Source organism: Gallus gallus, chromosome 1 (genome assembly GCF_016699485.2).
Source record: "Gallus gallus isolate bGalGal1 chromosome 1, bGalGal1.mat.broiler.GRCg7b, whole genome shotgun sequence".
Taxonomy (NCBI): Eukaryota; Metazoa; Chordata; class Aves; order Galliformes; family Phasianidae; genus Gallus; species Gallus gallus.
The window spans coordinates 135760967-135777757 of record NC_052532.1 but is presented as its reverse complement, the minus strand read 5'-3'; the positions used below and the strand labels follow the sequence as shown (position 1 = coordinate 135777757).

Genomic DNA, 16791 nt, shown 5'->3' with positions numbered 1-16791 from the left:
GAAACTTGTCTTTTCATCTGAATCTCAAAGCAGTGATATGTGACATTTCATCAGTCATGGGGAGAGCATTTCTGAGCGCTCCTACTGGGCTTCCTATGCAGTAGTGGCATCCCATGGTTTTTGTGGAGCTCACCAAGGGCCATAGGGACAGTGCTTGAGGCTCTGAGTGGGATGGCATAAAGATGCCTGAAAGTGTCCATTGATGTTGTGAGTGGGCTGTGCTTGTCTGGAGCATGAGTGGAAAGCAGAGAAGGCTTGTGTGGGAGAGGATGGCTTTGCTGTGGGCTACTTCTTGAAGTGAGATTTTTTGTGCCTGTGTGTAGAAATTCATAAGGAGAAGTCTGTTCATGTGGAATGATCTCATCAGCAGCATTCACATCTTGCAAAAGCAATTCTTGGAGTAATGAAGTTGTTGATAAAAATAGGATAACAGCTGCTGATCATAAGAATAGTGGAGAGGATCATTGTGCTGTCAATCCGTACTCTCCACAGTATATAAGAAACAATTCAAAAGCTTTCTTTGAAGAAACATGATTTAATTTCACTGTAAGAATAAAACAGTGATCTTCAACCCTGAATCTAAATGTTCCTGACAAAAATATACTACAAGCAGAGAATGCTTGGAAAATATTAACCACTAAAGAAGCAAAAACATTGGCAACAAAAGCTGCACAGGTACATATACTGTGTGTGTGCAGATGTAGATTAGACTATTTGCCTATTTTATTTATAATACAAGAATACCTATTATTCATTTATAATATATTACTTTATTTATATGGTTCTTGTCCAAAGGAAATGCTTATATATTTTAGCAATGCTCTTATTAGCTTCTAGAAAATAAGGCAGTAAGACAAGCTCGTTGGGAGTCATACCCACCTCGTTTGATAACTGCCTACTGTTTTGATAGATGTGTTTTAAATATGTCATTAGGGAGAGGCTTCCTATTTTAGAAACCTTATTGAATAGATGTCAATGCGTTGCACATGTAATATAATAAAAACTGGGAAAGAGCACAGGAACAGCAACTACATCCCTTCAAAGGGCAAGACAAAGCATAGAGCATATAATACAGCTTGGCAGAAGTCTGAAAAGTCATGTTGGTCTTCATGTCAGGTATCTCTCAACAACTCATGCAGCAAATATCCATTTGGAACTGAAGCTGGCAGACACAACTGAGTGCACCTGTACGAAATACGTGTTCTGACTATCTAACTTATTCCTATTTATTAGTCCCAGTTTACAGAATTGGATAAATTGTAAAAATTAAAACGTGGATACATCAGGAATGTCAGGAACATTTTAGGGTGGTCTTAGAGAATTACTTCAGCAATTACATCTTGAACCTGAAATTTATATCCATTTCTGCTGCTTAGTATTATTTACAAGAAACTGAGTCTTCCCAAAGGGAGGATTTGGGATGGAAAGTGTTCTCATGGTGTTTCTCTGCAGCACTGAGTCACCCATCCTTCAGCAGTAAAGAGAATCTTTTAACATTCAAGAGATTCAGGAGAATCGTTTAGCACTTTTTAAATAGCCATGTTAAGGCACTTAAGTCACAATATTATTAATCCTTTTGGAAAAGGGGCCAGTGGTCCATCTGTGGGGAAGAGGTAGTCTTGTACATATTGTTACTTGAGTGGGAAGAGTCAGAACCTTCTCCCTGGTATCTTCACTGAGTAGGAGCTGAAGAGGACAGGTATTGTGCTTATTTTGGGTTTTGGGTTGCACCGTTTCAGCATAACTGTCCTGGAGCTACAAGCTCCCCCAGACCCCACCTGTATTGGCTCAGCATGTTGCTGAGTTTAGGGAAGCACTGCACTGCAATAGCTCAAGACTGAGGTGAGGGAAGCACAGTGCACATCTTTGCTGGAGGAGAGAGATGTGGAGGGGCTGTGGGGAGGAGCAGGCTTGAATGTGCTCTACAGGCTACACAGAAAATAAGGCATGGGTCTGGAATGCTTCGATGATATTTTATGTATGTTCTCATACAGATTTAAGTCTTGCAGTAATTGCATATGTCACTGCTTCTAGCCACTTCTAAAATGCTAAACTATAATGCATATACTATGAAGGTTTTATTAAGATCAGGTGAAATGAATACTACCCAATACACATTAACTTCATCCAGTTTCTGTGGCATCAGGCTGTAGCGTGCAGACGTTCCTGCTTTCAGTTTTCTTCTAAGCAAGATGTCACCTTGCAGCAACCCATCCATCACTGATGCCATTCTGAACCTTAGCAGTGCTACAAATATCTGACTGCAGTCTTTTCCACTGAATTTGCTGTTGGTTGAACACTGCTTCCTGTCCAGCTCAATGATAGGTGTAAGTTCAGGACATCGTTGAAAACAGACTGAACTCATTGTCAAATTGCATCCAGTTTGTCGTGTGTTACTTCTATGGGTATGCCTATCTTTGTATGGCACAGACAAGTCATCCTCTAGTGGAGCTGTCTCAAGGGCTTTGAATAATGACCAAGAATATAGATTTGTTGTTGGATTTTTTTTTTTGGCTTGGTTTGGTTTTTTCGGGACAAGTTCTCCAAGGGAAAAGAAATCTTTAATTTTAATCTGGGAGTCTTTTTTGGCTTGTTGCTCTGAGAAACTGATGAAGACTCCCTAGCTTGTAACTTTGTCTTACGTGGCATGTCATATCTTAGCTAATGTCATTCCTCATTATAAATTATTCACTCTTTGTGTCCCTAACCTAATCGTGGATGAGCTTTGAGAATCCTTTTCCCGAATATTTTTGCATTGTTTTTGCAGCTGTCACCTTCATGCTTTTAAACAAAAGACTGCCTGGTCTAATTGTCTTGCATTAGCCCTAGGCAACAAGTTGCCGTGGTGACTTTTTGCAGTTAGCAACACTGGTTCACACTTGGTTGAAAACTGGGTTTGTTAAACGAATATTAATATGTTTACATCCAATCCTGGACTGTGAACTGCTGCATATTTTTCAGACATGATGAAGTGTAGGAGTCCAGCCATCAAATCTCATATAATCTGGATTGTATACAATTTTGTAATGAAGACCCCTGTTTATTAGCTGAATTTTGCATGAATTCCTGCTTCCTGTAGTCCATTGGCATATTTTTCTAATCCACCTCTTCAGAGGTGATTTTACCTGAAATTCACATTTATATACCTTTCACTTTTTTTTCCAGCAGCTTTTGTCTTTTTGACTGTTACTCTGTTGGTTTTCTTTGACTCCCAAATCAGAATGTGGTCTGTGTAGGTTTCTACGTTTTACATTGTCTGTGTAAATGGTACTCTCCCTATGTGGTATAACTTTTAGCTTAACAAATGAACCACTGAACGCAAAATGATTACCAAGCCCAGGTTAATTTATTGCTAGGAGAAGGAAGAGGCTTGTTTGAGGCTTTACAGTTCACATTACAGACTCAAAACAGTTCTGCATCATTAATATCATTAATATTTAGTCTTTATGTGCATGCATTGAGACAATCGTACAAGCAAGACTACCATTACACTGCAATAGTAGCAGTTCACTGTATGACTAAGAGCTTAAATTTAAAATGGCTTCAGAGAGCGTGTTGAATAGAAGAGTGCAGCTCATCTCCAGCTCTGCTTAGAAAAACACACTTCCTTGAGCTGAAAGAAACAATTCGACTTAGTAAGAGTTGCCTTTATTGCTGTTACTTAATCAGCTGTTTGTCAGTGGTTGGTTAAAGAACTGAATAATGCTTTTCAGCTCAGTATTGTTCAAGTATTGTTATGCAGAGAAATAACATTTCCAATACATAACCTTTAAATTCTTTTCATTTAAATCAAAAACATTCCATAGCTTGAGCATCTTCTACTTCCTTAAATTACAGACATAAAAGAACAAACTTCTCTCTTAAAGCACCCCAAATCACATTAAAAATCTTCAATATTCTGGCACGTCACCCAAATTCGGATAATATATTTAAAGATATATGATATTACTGGTCAATATTTTCCAGTCTATGCTCATATTACAGAGTACATTACTGCGATTAATGTATCGATTTTTGCATTCCACATTGTGACAGATACATCATTTTCTATCTCTACTACATTGAGTGAGTCTTTACACATCTAAGACGACAGGTATTACACAATTTGTTAGGGTTAGGCATTTGGTAATGATTAAATTCCTTACTAAGTATTTGTTTTTCTGCAAGTTTAGGTAATGTTCTATTTCAGTCAGTTTTGTCATAGTACCTCAACTAAACAGATGTAAAAGAACCCATTTTAAGAAACAGAGTAGTTTTAAAAGCTCAAAGTTTCTTTTTATGTGTGTTCTGAAGAATACCTCAGGCAAAATGGCCCTGCTTCAAGAAGTAACGAATTTTCCTGTGGTATCTGAAATCCAACAAGTTAATTTGTTTACTCAAGAGAGAACAAATAGAGTTGATAGAAGTAACTTAACATAGAGAAAACTATAGTTTCTAAATGCTTTATGTGCATTTGTAGTGCCTTCAGGTGCTTATTTTATCAAACACAGACTTATTGGTGCATCTAGCTTAAATTCTTTCTTGTGAGTGAATATGTGCTGTGTGTGAAGTGAGTCACATTATAAATGTAATAATCAGATTATGCTTATTCAGATGTTTCCAGTGTCTCTTAAATTTTGTTAAAGCAATGCTGAACTTTTGCTAAATGTTTGAATTATGCATTATTTTAGATGCTTTTGTACAGCATCTGTTGTATTCAGGTATATTAAGCTATATTTTATTTTCTTATAATCTAGAGAACATTATTTTTAAATTACTGTGCTAACCACAAAGCCTAATTGTACTGTACAAAAGATCCATGTTGGAAATTGGAAAACAGTTGGGTCATTAAAATCACCAAGAGCAAATTAAGAAACATTTTCTCCTTTTGATTAGAATCCATAATCATAGAGTCATAGAGTCATAGAATGGCTTGGGTTGGAATTTATTTCTGTAAACTATCCATGCAAATAATTTAATTCTGGTTTAAATGTTTTCAGCACAGATTGTAAAATTCCAGGAATTTATTTATGCCACTCGGACTGAGTTTAAACCATACCCTCAGCATCCTAACGTCATGAATGTCTGCTGAATAGAAAAAAAAAAGACACGCATCCTTCTGAGGATTTAGAAATATTAATATAGCATATATTTTGAAAGCCACCATACTCTATTAGCATCTAAAATTGTACTGCTTTAAGAAACTTGCACATTGGCTGTTTCTCTAACATCATTTCTTTGGAGTAATATACTTTAAAATACTTTGCGAAGAACATTCTGTGCTCACAGTCCTATATTTTTTTCAACACAGTAGTTAGGAGCATTGTCATTCACCTATAAAACATTAATAAAGCACACCTTTGAGTGATTACTATAAAACAACTTTTCTCTACACAGGCAGAATTATTTTGCATTTTTCCATCTTACATTTGTAATCCTAATAGGATTTCTGAAAGATGGAAAATCCAACAAGGGTATTACCACAGATTAGAAAAGAGAATATTCTATTCAATAAAGAAGTGTCTTCAGCTACAATTTTGAATGTATGCTTGTACCAGTCATGTTTGCCAAAGCTAAAATTACACAAGATAGCTTGACCTTTTCCTTTCTATGAGTTTTTGATTGGATAATTAAGATGTGGAAATATTAAAACATAATCATCAGACTTGGAAGAGAAGTCATTTTCAAGCCTGCTTGCTGATTCCACAGTCATGCCTATCATGTTATTTTTGAATGCTTCAGTAAGCTTTTGAAAATATTTGAGTTTCATTTCCATTCTTAAAGATACTCAGTGCTGAATTGAGCAAGGCTATGAGCAAACTGATATAATTTCAGAGCTGTCCTTGATCTGATGGGGCAAGATTGGACTCAACAAGCTTGAGAGATCCCTTTCCCTCTGGAAGCACTTCCAGACCCCGCTGTGATTTCCTCATTCAAACTGACAATATTTCAACTCTTCATACTCTTTGTACAATAATGGGTTCTTGACCAAATTAGGTAGGCACAGTAGTAATACTGCTACTAGTAGATTAATTAGATTAATTTAGTTAATCTTGATTTTACTGAGATTACTTAGGGCCAGTGATAAAAGCAAATTTTTCATTGTGCACCATGAAGTTTATTTGGCATTCACCTTTCTAAGGAGTACTTCTCCATTTTGATGTTTGTATGCTGTAGATAGGTATAATACAAGTGAAATACAAGTTATCTGTGCTACCACTCCATTTTTCCCCTCATCAACAGAAAGAAATGGGAACTTCTTCATATGATCCATGTTTAAGTGCTTACTGTAGGATGAGTCAACAGGCACTGCATCCTGAGAATGCACTTTCTTCCACTGACAGCAAAGGAACCTGTGATAGCTATTTGAGGTGTGGGTGTCTGCACCACTGGGCAAATTTGGTTAGATGAATCACACCTTGCTTTCATTTCTTCATCCAGTCTTCCCGAAAAAAGTATTTACATGATTTTTCTCTAAGCTACAAGAGCTTCAGATCTAGAAGAAGGAAGGAGAAGGTACAGATATCAAGAGCCAGACTGTTCAGTTTCTACCTAGTCACTGAAGAGAAACAACATTTATAAGGAACAACTCATCCCATTGTAAAACAGACATCTAAAATCAGTCTGATGAATTTCACCACAGAAATACCTGCCTCTTGTCAATGTCTTTAAAGAGGGCTGTAGACCAGCTTGCTCAGAAATGCAAATGTACATCTCTGTGGTATTAATTCTGCCCAGATTACAAGGTGTTGGGATAGCAACTCTCCTTCCGTGATCTATTAACATCTACTTAAGTCCTGAGTAAGCCAGTTGGTACTGTTTTATATGTAGTAATTGTGCATTGTCTGAAAGCTAACGTAAGGAATGTGAACAGAGACCAGTATTTGGGTGTATCGTATGGAAATTCTTCACCTTACAGGCTATCAGAAAATTTGTTTTTCCTTTATGCTGATGATCAAGGAGGAGTGATGAGATATGAAACAAACTTGTAGATGATATTGCATTGGGCAGTGATGTGAAAATTACATAGATGAAAGAAACAAATAGATGTACTCTGAGCAGCACAGGGAAAGGAATTAAACAAGGGAAACCTGGAAACTAAGGTCAGTGTGTGTGGGAGAAGAGTTCAGCTGCAGAGGAGAAACCAAGGAAGCAATAACACAAAAAGAGATGTGTTAAAGATAATAATTGGGATTTCAAAGGGAAGTGAGATAGGACTTGCAGAGGAAAGCAGGATAACACAAGCAAGTTTAGAGAGCAGAGAAAAACTGAATCTATCCTAGTACCAATGCAAATGTCCTCATGGTTTAAACTGCTGCTATCGTATTAGAGATGTTGTTTGTAAACTTAGATGGCAGTAAGATTTAGAGGTGTCCCAATGTGGAGGAAGTTCATATCTTAGAAGGTATGGGACACTACTGAACCCATTTGTTTTCTATTTTAATTAGGACTCATTTCATACAAAGATAGAAGCTCGCAAATGCTGGGGTTTTTTTTTGTTTGTTTCGTTTTGCTTTTTTCCCCCCAAGAAAGAGCATTTGGCTTTTTTTTTTTTTTTTGTGTGTGTGTGTGTGTGTGTGTGTCCTTGGAATCATGTAGATCAAGTGTGTTATTCTGAGTGTCTTGGGTTCTCATTCATCAGTTGTTGGGGTGGGAGTGCTGGTTGTACTCTCTTGGTCTCTTTGACTGTGGTGTTAAAGATGCTAAAGAAAAGAAAAGTCTGGCTCTGACCATTGTTTTTTGCTGGATTTGTGCATTTGACAGGTGCATCAGGTCTGGGTGTTTCAGGATTACTCACATTTCCACCAGGACAGATAAACCTCTGCGGCCCAAAGATACCTCTGTATATGGTAGTCTCTAGTCATTCAGAGTCATAGAATCACAGAATGGTGTGGGTTGGAAGGGACCTCAAAGCCCACCCAGCCCCAACCCCTGCCATGGGCAGGGCTGCCCCCCACCAGCTCAGGCTGCCCAGGTCCCCATCCAACCTGGCCTTGAGTGCCTCCAGGGTTGGGGCATTGTCTTAACTCATCTTCCAGTTTGTTTACCTTAGACTTAAATGCAAAGATGTGCTGTAAATTAGCTGTTACCACTCAGAAACTAGCCCTCTGGGTCACTGTTTCCTCCCTAACAATATCCTTGTCCAATGTGAGCAAAAAAATTTGAATTGACTGCCAAAAATTAAAGTTATCTGATTTACCTAATCTGAAACCACGAAGAATGGACTGCATAGAATGACATAGGAAAAGCAAGGAGCTAAATTAGATAGTCCATATCTTTTAGATTGATTCTGGAGGACACAGATCCACAGGTCACTGAGAACTAAAACTTTACCACTTCTGAGTGCTCCATTAACTAATTTACAGGAAAGTCAATGATATTGCTTGAAATTTTGTCATTATTGAACCATACCTGCAGTGATGTGCTCATCCTTACTGTTACTAAGGAAATGATAACAGAGTGCCACTTTTTGTTCTTGACAGCTTTCTTATCCCACAAATGGCAATTTCCTCTAGTAATTTTAAGGTTAGCTGGGTAATGTGACAGTGAAATCAAACATATTCTGTTTAAGGCTTGTATTTTCCATCAGAATCAATTTTCCTCTTACATTGGTGGTACAGTTTTTGCAGCTGGCTCCAGGCCTGGTTCTGGGTGCAGAAGAGAAGTGACTTTATTGTCTGTTTCTGGACGTGGTTTATTATTGCACAACTTTCCACCATCTGTTTTCTGATTCAGCTGGATAACGGTTACCTTGGAGTGGCAGGTGGGCTCTCCATCAGTTGAGGAAGGAGGTTGACAGTGGAAAAGCTGGCGAAAGCATTTGTAAAACTGAAACAACAAAGAAACAATTCTAGATATAGTTGCTAGGCAGGCTAAATATATAGAGCATCTCTGTAAGAGTTTGGAGGCAAGGCAGCGTGGCTTGTGCTTTTTGCCCCGATTGAAAGTAGACATTTTGTCACCTTGAATCTGTATATCTTGCTTTTTAAGATTAAAGTGCACTTAAATTTGTGGACTTTTCCTTTGAAATTGATATGCTTTGCTTTTCTAAAGCCATAGGCTCTGCAGATTTTTAAGCTGTAGAAGAATCTGAGATGTTTTCAGAACCTTTTATTTGTGATAAAAGAAGATTTAATCACAGAAGTAATTGGTTTTCAGTTACTTCACACATCAGGCAGGGAAAAATATCATTTTGATAATCTAATGATACGCAGCAGGAAGAACATAAGGTTCTTTTCATTAACAAGCCATTGAAATCTCTGTGTTCCCAAATTGCAAACTGAGCTTCAGAAAATGGCTTTGCTTAATTAAAGAAGCAAAATAATTTTTTATGTTAATTCATTTCACTTTTGACAATTATCCAAAACACCTTTGATGCTTTATGATTCTAAACCTGTTGTAATGAAAAAAAGACCCCAGTGACTTCAGTTCTCATTTGTATTTGCAAAATGAGCAGAATTAGTCCAGCTGTCTCCTCTGAGAGCTGATGGTCATGTTCAACAGATACGGTTACCAGCAGTGCAACAAGCATTTCAATAGATTTTCTATATATATTGATTTTAAAATTGCATCTTATTAAAAGAGAAAAAAAAAAAAAAAGAATCAACAAACTGCTGTAATCAGTCATTTTCCTTTCTTGTGCTGTATAAAATAGAAGAGGTTCTCATAAACTGTTGATGTGAAAGTATTGCAGTTTAAGCAGTGCTACTGATCATATTAGTCCCTTTAAAATGTACAAATGCAACATATAAGTTTCTCTCAGAGCTATAAAAACATCCCGTTAGTACAGGCTTACAGTTGTGCCATAGGGAAGCAAAGTCCGCCTAAGCACATTTTTTCCTCCAGATCCTCTACTGGTCTTATTTTTCATCCCAAGCATGGGATTAAGGAGAGCAACAACAGCATCTCAGGCGTGCACGTAAGGTTAAAGCTAACCTTTGGCTGGCTTTAAACAGGGGCTTTAAACATTTCCTTATGGTCTTTCTATGCAGCTACTGACAATGCAGGTGATTGTCTGCTATTCAGACATGGCAAGAAAGAGTGAGTTAGCATTTTGTAGGTTCCTCCTTGCTGAACAGGAGGTGGAATGAGGTTTTTCCTCTTGAAGGAGCTGTTCTAAGAGGGACTTCATCTTTCTGAGTCTTTCTCTGTGAAACCTACCAGAAAATTCTCAGAAGCTGTGGGCTTTCACCCACCAATAATGGTTGATGCTTCTTCTGCATGTACTTAGGCTGCTTTCCTGGCAATGTCTTCCTGTCTGTAGAGAAGCAGGTGAATGGAAAAAAGGGGAATTGCTGCAATTGCAGGCCAAGAAAGACCAACGTTATAATAAGGTGTAGATGTTTCAACAATTGCATTGGTGCCCCAGTACTGCCAATGATTGGAAGCAAACATTCAAAACTTGTCAAGTGAAGAAATGTGGGTGATGCTGGATTATTTTTTAGTGCTTGTTTCTCATTGCCATTCTATACAATAAAAGGAAAGAGCAAATAGTAAGATTCTCCAGAGCCTTGAAGGTAAAAATGTATGTAAATGTTTGCAAGACAAACAAATCTTAAAGCACAGATTTGGCTGGAAAGGGAATAACTGGAAATTTTTTAGATCTCTTGTGCATGACAGGCCATAATTTAGCTGTGTGTTTGGTAGAAATATTAAACAGCTCCTTAAAAACGTCAGGCAACTGCTCTGTGTGTATGCATAATCTCTATTGTCCAAGTGAGTACATATAACTAGTCTGTCTTGGTAAACAATTTCAAGAATTCATGATATAGAATAAAACCATGAAACGTCATCAGTTGGCTCAAAATCTTAGTGCACAGCTGCTTTGAATCCTTGATTCTTGTGTTGGATATTCTGTTGACAGGGGAGGGTAAACAGGGGGGCGAGAGAGAGCAGTCTCCTCCCTCAAGGAGGCTGATGCTGTGCAAGCACTTACAGGCCTTTTACTCTGTCCTTGAGCTTTATATACTGCCTTCTCAACTCTATAGGGATCACAGTCTTTATAAGTTGACTCTTGTTTTCACTTTTTGCTCCAGGTATCCTCATCATGATGTCCATGTGTAACGAAGTGCACGTGTACGAATACATCCCTTCAGTCCGACAGACCGACCTATGTCACTATCATGAACTCTACTACGATGCAGCTTGTACCTTAGGGGCCTATCACCCGCTGCTCTATGAGAAGCTGTTGGTGCAGAGGATGAACAAAGGTTTGCAGGATGATCTGTATCGGAAGGGAAAGGTCATTTTGCCAGGGTTCAAGTCTGTCAAATGCCCGGAACGAAATAATTTTCCACCCTTGTAGAAGAGAGTCTTTCACAAACAATGTGCAATAAGGTACTACTGTCGTACTATAAACAAGGAGAGAATACTTGAAAAATGTATTAGACCAACCCAGTCTTGAGTCTATAAATTGTAATTAAGTAGCAGGCATGAGAAATACTTCTTTCCTGAGCCTGAGTATTTATTACTGCTTTGCAAATAGTTAAAGAAAACAAAAAGCTTAGCTTACAAAAGGTGCAGAGGACATACTTAGGCCGAAATATAATGTATTGTTGTGGGTGTGACCGTCAGAATTTGTCAGTGGTCTCTTGTGCCACTTATGCTAGATGGTAACTTTTTTTTTTTTTTAAAGGAATTTATTTAAGTGTTAAATCCAGCATTGTGAGGCAGCCTGTATCGCTCATGTACAGAGCTGCCAGTTGAACAATGCAGCGTTTCTCATGGCTCCATGGGATTTTCACACTCTCCAGGAATGAAGTAATTGCTACTCTGAGCTGAATATTCATTAATTAGAGGAGTCTTTCAGTTCCTGTTCATACACTGGTTCACTTGCAGGCTTCTAACTGTACAGGAAACCTTATGGTGGCTATGAAGTCAGTGCAGATGTAGGAAGCAGAACACGCAGCTAAACCAATTAAACCACTGGATGTACCCTTGGTGTCACATCCCATTGCTCACACTGAGCAGGGCAGAGGGCAAAGAGAAATTCCTCATTTCTGTAGAAAGCAACAAACATATTGATAGCCTATTCAGAAAAAGATTCTCCCTGAGAGGCCTACAAAGAGGGTGAAAGTGAGAGGAAAATGATGCCTTCCCTCACTACACACAGATAAAAACTATCCAGAGAAAGCCAAGGGAGACCGTGTAGCAAACACAGATTGCACTGGAAGCAAATGTAGAGGGAGCTCACCTTTCTGCAGCAAAGATAGCACTGAGGATTGCAGACATCAGTTGTGAGGTATGTCACTGTGATCAAAATCAAATTCATTTGCTCACAAGTTACTGCTTTTAAGAAAGCATGGGAGTTGTTTGACAAAAGAGGAGGATATCAGCATTTTTCTACTGGATGCTTGAAAAGCTGTACCCCAGAGAAGCTAATTTAATATTTTCCTTCATAACACACAATGAGAACATTCTCCAAGGCAGTTCTGAAATTCGACCTGAGTACTAAGACATCTAAAACATAAAGACTTCAGTTTCAGATTGCTTCCTGAGTGGCAGGAGGACTTTTGCGTGCTCTTTTTCTTTCCATTGGTGGTGATGGTCTTTTTTTTTCACCTGACTGTACCCTTTCCCATAGGTTGAGTTTAGTAGAAAAGTAGGTACAGAAAAACACAGCTGTATCCTCTTCATGTCCATTCAGTGAAAAGGCAGACAGTTCAAAGAGGCACTGAAAAGAGCAGCTGAGAGGCTGTGTTGGAAAGTATCTTTTGTGTTTTGTCTCATGCAACAGTAAGACAGTAAGTGTGCAAATGGTATGAGTGACTATTTTCACTTTGGTAGCAATGTAAGCATCATAAGAGTGTCTTTTTTTTTCTCTCTGCTCTTAGGATCTGATGATTTTTCCTTCTCAAAAGGGAAGAAAATGTCTTACATGGGGCTTAGCTTTCTTTCCCTATGTAGCTTCTTAATTTGGGCCTTATGGTCCTCTAAGATTCCTCTCGCTGACAGGAAATATATCCAGATGGTCTGAAAACTGTACTTTTACATTGTGTGTGTGACTATGTCCATAAATCATTTTGGTACATATCGAAAGGAACAGATTTTATTTATATTAGCTTTAGACTCTGGATATATTAGCTACTGATGTACGTCAGCAACTTTGATTCTTAATAACATTTAATCTTGTGGAGGATAGATAGCCTACTATTCTATTTTTCCGTGTGTTTGGTAAGGTGCTTGCAAAACATTTGAAGTCTGAGCAAGTACTACCGAATATATCTGCCTTTCCAGCACGTTGGGTTAGCTGCCACATGTGTGTAACAGAAGGGAGATGGTTACCTTTCTAGAACTAGTAACTGTGCTACTTTCTGCAAGCAGGAAATTCTCAAGTTCTGAAAAAAGGATACCACTTTGGTCTGCAACCACTAACCTCAAACTCTGATTTCCGTTAAGAAAAATACTAACTGCATTACTCAGCTACACACAGCAAGATTATGTTGTATTACTCCCTCAGTAATGTGTCCACATAGCTGTTGTACAGAACAAGGTTTTTGCAGAGTTCCATGCAACAAGTGCGAGCATACCTACTTAATATATCATTTAAGTAATGATGTAGAACCAGGTCTGAGACATCAGAAAACAAGCTGTATATTTTCAGTGTACTGGACTTTGCACATTTAAGGCCTTTCAGCAGACTTTTTATCCTTTGCTGGTATGCTGACACTCTTTAACCTTTGGAGATATTTGTGCGACTGTTTCCAGGAGAATTTGATGTATTCTGAGTTATACAGCAGTCACTGCTCCTCCATAGGTGCAATGTGGATGCTGTGGCACCATCACTTCAGAAGATGCCACAGAGATGTGCTGCTGGCACTTATTTGCTTGCAGAGGTGGAAGACCAACTTGTGATGCCCAACTTCTTGAAAACTCAAAGATCCCTCGAGTGGCTTTGTAGCACTGGTTTCCACTGTGATTTTACATTGGTCTGTCTGGTCAAACAGCTGGTGACTGCTTAAAGAGATTTTATTCCCCTACTGTCTTTCTTGTCCTTTGTTTTTTGATGCAAGTGCAAATACACTTGATTTGCTAACCGAGGGCTCTCCTCCACTTGGTGCAAAAGGGGAAGGGGCAGAAATGAAGAGGGAACATGAAGGACCTTCAGAGGTGCTGCTATCACCAGTACTCACACTCTCTTGTGGTTTTGGCATTGGTGGCTTTCATAGGAGCCATTTCTTGCATTTATGGGCATTTCACCATCCCTCATGAGGGCAAAGATCCAGTCAACTTGAAGCAATGAGTGTGTAGTAACACTGAATCCGTGTGTCTTTTAATAACAGTGATGCGTGAGAGTGCTGTTTATAGATACTTAGTAAATGTAGACAATGTGAAGGAAATGCATTTTCCCACACAGATCACAGGGTTTTTGGAAGTAGATGTAGGCATGGCTTCATAGCTCTCCCGTGTGGCTACTGTACGCTAACAGAGAGGAATGGTACCAAGACAAGGGAGGTCTGCACTGACTCAGCTCTTGACACATGCTGTCAGCAAAGCAAACACCTCTGTTAGTTGGTGCCTGAGCTCCCTTCACACTTGGTACAATGATGCAGGTTTCAAATTTATGGAGTTTTAATGACAAATCGGAATAAATTGCCTTCAAAAGCCAGAGAGCCCCTTTTCTGTGCCCTGGTACTGTGGACAAAAGTTGCACTCAGTTGAAACTAAGCAGAAACACAGCAGCATCTTAAGTAAACATGCTGAGTTTATGTTGAATTTCATTAAGCTCCACTGTGAATTCTTTAGCCTTTCTGACATGTGGTGCTCTATCATTTTATGCATTCAACCTCTGAATGGTTAAGTCAAGGTATTCTTCTGTTTATTTATTTTAAATAATTTTATTCGTCTATTCTTAAGTATTTTATTCTTCTAGAAAAATTATGACAGGTTTTGCCTCATTTTGAGCCAAAATCTTTCTGCTATAGATAAATTACTAATTGTTCCATTCCTTTCTAGTTCTGACGCTTACCTGGGCATAAACTCACAGTTCAGCTCAGTTTAATTCTTAATTAAACTACTGAATACTATTTTTTTTTTTTTTTTTTACCTCACTGTGCAGTGTTATGCTCGTGAAACTCTGGTTAAGTTAGGGAAACTACAGTGATAAAATAAATTGTACCTTGAGAGAGAAAGAGCTTCTTTACACACTGTGATCTCCAATCTCTCTGTACAGATTTAGCTAAATCATTGTCTTTGGTCAGGATACTTTCTTTGGTGAAAACATCCAAATTCTGGAACTTGTTCCTATCAACCTCTTGGCAAAGTCAACAAAACCAAGAGAGCATTTTACTAAAATAAAGAGTAGTTTCTACATATACTAAATGGTTTCACGGACTGAGCGTAGTCATTTTAGAGATGGATTGAACCAAGCAGTTCCAAACACAGGTAGGCCAGTCCAATTCATAGTGATTTTTTCATTCCCTTCCTCCTCAGCAGTTCTTAAAGATGGAGAATGTCACTTGAACAGTGACACAGATGTACCATGAAAGGAATATCAAACGCATAGACCGCAAAAATAAATGGATCCTCTTTTTCCTGACATGCTTTTTAAAGTTGACACATATTAAATAAATGAAATTGCTTTTTGAAGTAGGTGATTCAGAAACCTGTAGTTGGAGCACCCAGCTCTTTGCTGGGAGCTATCCTCTCTCTCTCACAGAAGGAGGATACCTGATTTAACTGTTTGAAATTTAAAGTAGCCCATGTCTGGGCGTGCCTGCATCGTTAGATAAGTTTTGACACTGCAAATTTCTTCTCTCTGGCTTAGTGATCAGATTCAGAGTTTTGTTCTTGAAATAAGAGTTGTGTGTAAAAGCCTTACATTTACCCGTATCATTGCATCGCTCTTACACTATGTAGTCATTGAACTATTCAAATATAGACTGTGTACTTTTTTAATAGCTTTGAGAATTATTTTGTATGATGATTTTTTTAAATGAATGTGTACTCTAATAACAAAGCTTAAGATTTTACAGGAGTCACATTTTTAAGCAGTGTTTGTATACATTTTAACACTTTTTATATTTTCTATTATGATTTTGTATATTTTTATGTATGCACAGTGTACAGATTTTTTCCTGTAAATAAAACATTGGTTTTCATTTGTTTAAGAGTGCTTGTCTTTTCATATTGGCTTGAGTGAACAGCACTGAACTGCAGACAGAACAAAACAGGGACTGTAACTGTCACTGATCTCAAATTGAAATGGACTGACGGACTGAAAATTAGCTTTCAGTAAACTACAGAAAACAAGGGAACGCTGCAAAGGCAGTTTTATTCTTAAATGAATGTGTCTACCCAAGCAGGTGCTCTAGCATTCCCCCGGCAAGACACACTATGCTGCTATAGCTTTGGCAGTTCATTTCTTGGGATGTTCAAGCGCTCTAAGCATGTCGTGCTCTGGTGATTTGATGCTGTACTTGAAATGCTAATAAACTAAGTAGCTGTGCCATCCATTCAAGGAATCCAACATTATGTCTTAGCAATAATGGGCTTTTTGTTAACTATTGTTTTAAGTGAAAAACAACTTACCAAAGGAAAGCATAACTTGTCATTCAATTTGTGATGAAATACCATATAACACGACCACTACAAGTCTGCTTTCTTCCATAAAACATGTGGCATTACACTGCGTTGGTAGTCTTTGAACTATGTGTAAAGAGCAAACCTCAACAACAAGCCCAAGAGACAGTTGAGCCAAGGGAGGAGCCAAGTGTCCCTTGGATGCACGTCCTGACCACTCCTGCAAGAGGACAATGCCCAAGAAATGGACAACTACAGGAGGGGGCCTGGTGCTGCCTTTGTGGGTTTGAC

At 38.3% G+C, this 16791-nt stretch overlaps 2 protein-coding genes across 5 annotated transcripts in view; one reads left to right on the top strand and one right to left on the bottom strand.

Annotated features, from left to right (window-relative positions):
* Positions 1-16088, top strand: part of ST6GAL2 (ST6 beta-galactoside alpha-2,6-sialyltransferase 2) — a 177670-nt gene extending 161582 nt beyond the window's left edge. For all 4 annotated transcript variants that reach the window (XM_015277829.4, XM_015277831.4, NM_001167747.2 and 1 more), the window contains one exon: positions 11016-16088. In XM_015277829.4, coding sequence (XP_015133315.1) covers positions 11016-11284 — 269 coding nt within the window. In that variant the 3' untranslated portion in view covers positions 11285-16088. The remainder of the gene's footprint in view (positions 1-11015) is intronic.
* LOC771085 (pinopsin-like) overlaps positions 3325-16791 on the bottom strand; it is an 85491-nt gene continuing 72024 nt past the window's right edge. Inside the window, exon 5 of the mRNA NM_001318431.2 lies at positions 3325-8808. Coding sequence (NP_001305360.1) covers positions 8584-8808 — 225 coding nt within the window. The 3' untranslated portion in view covers positions 3325-8583. The remainder of the gene's footprint in view (positions 8809-16791) is intronic.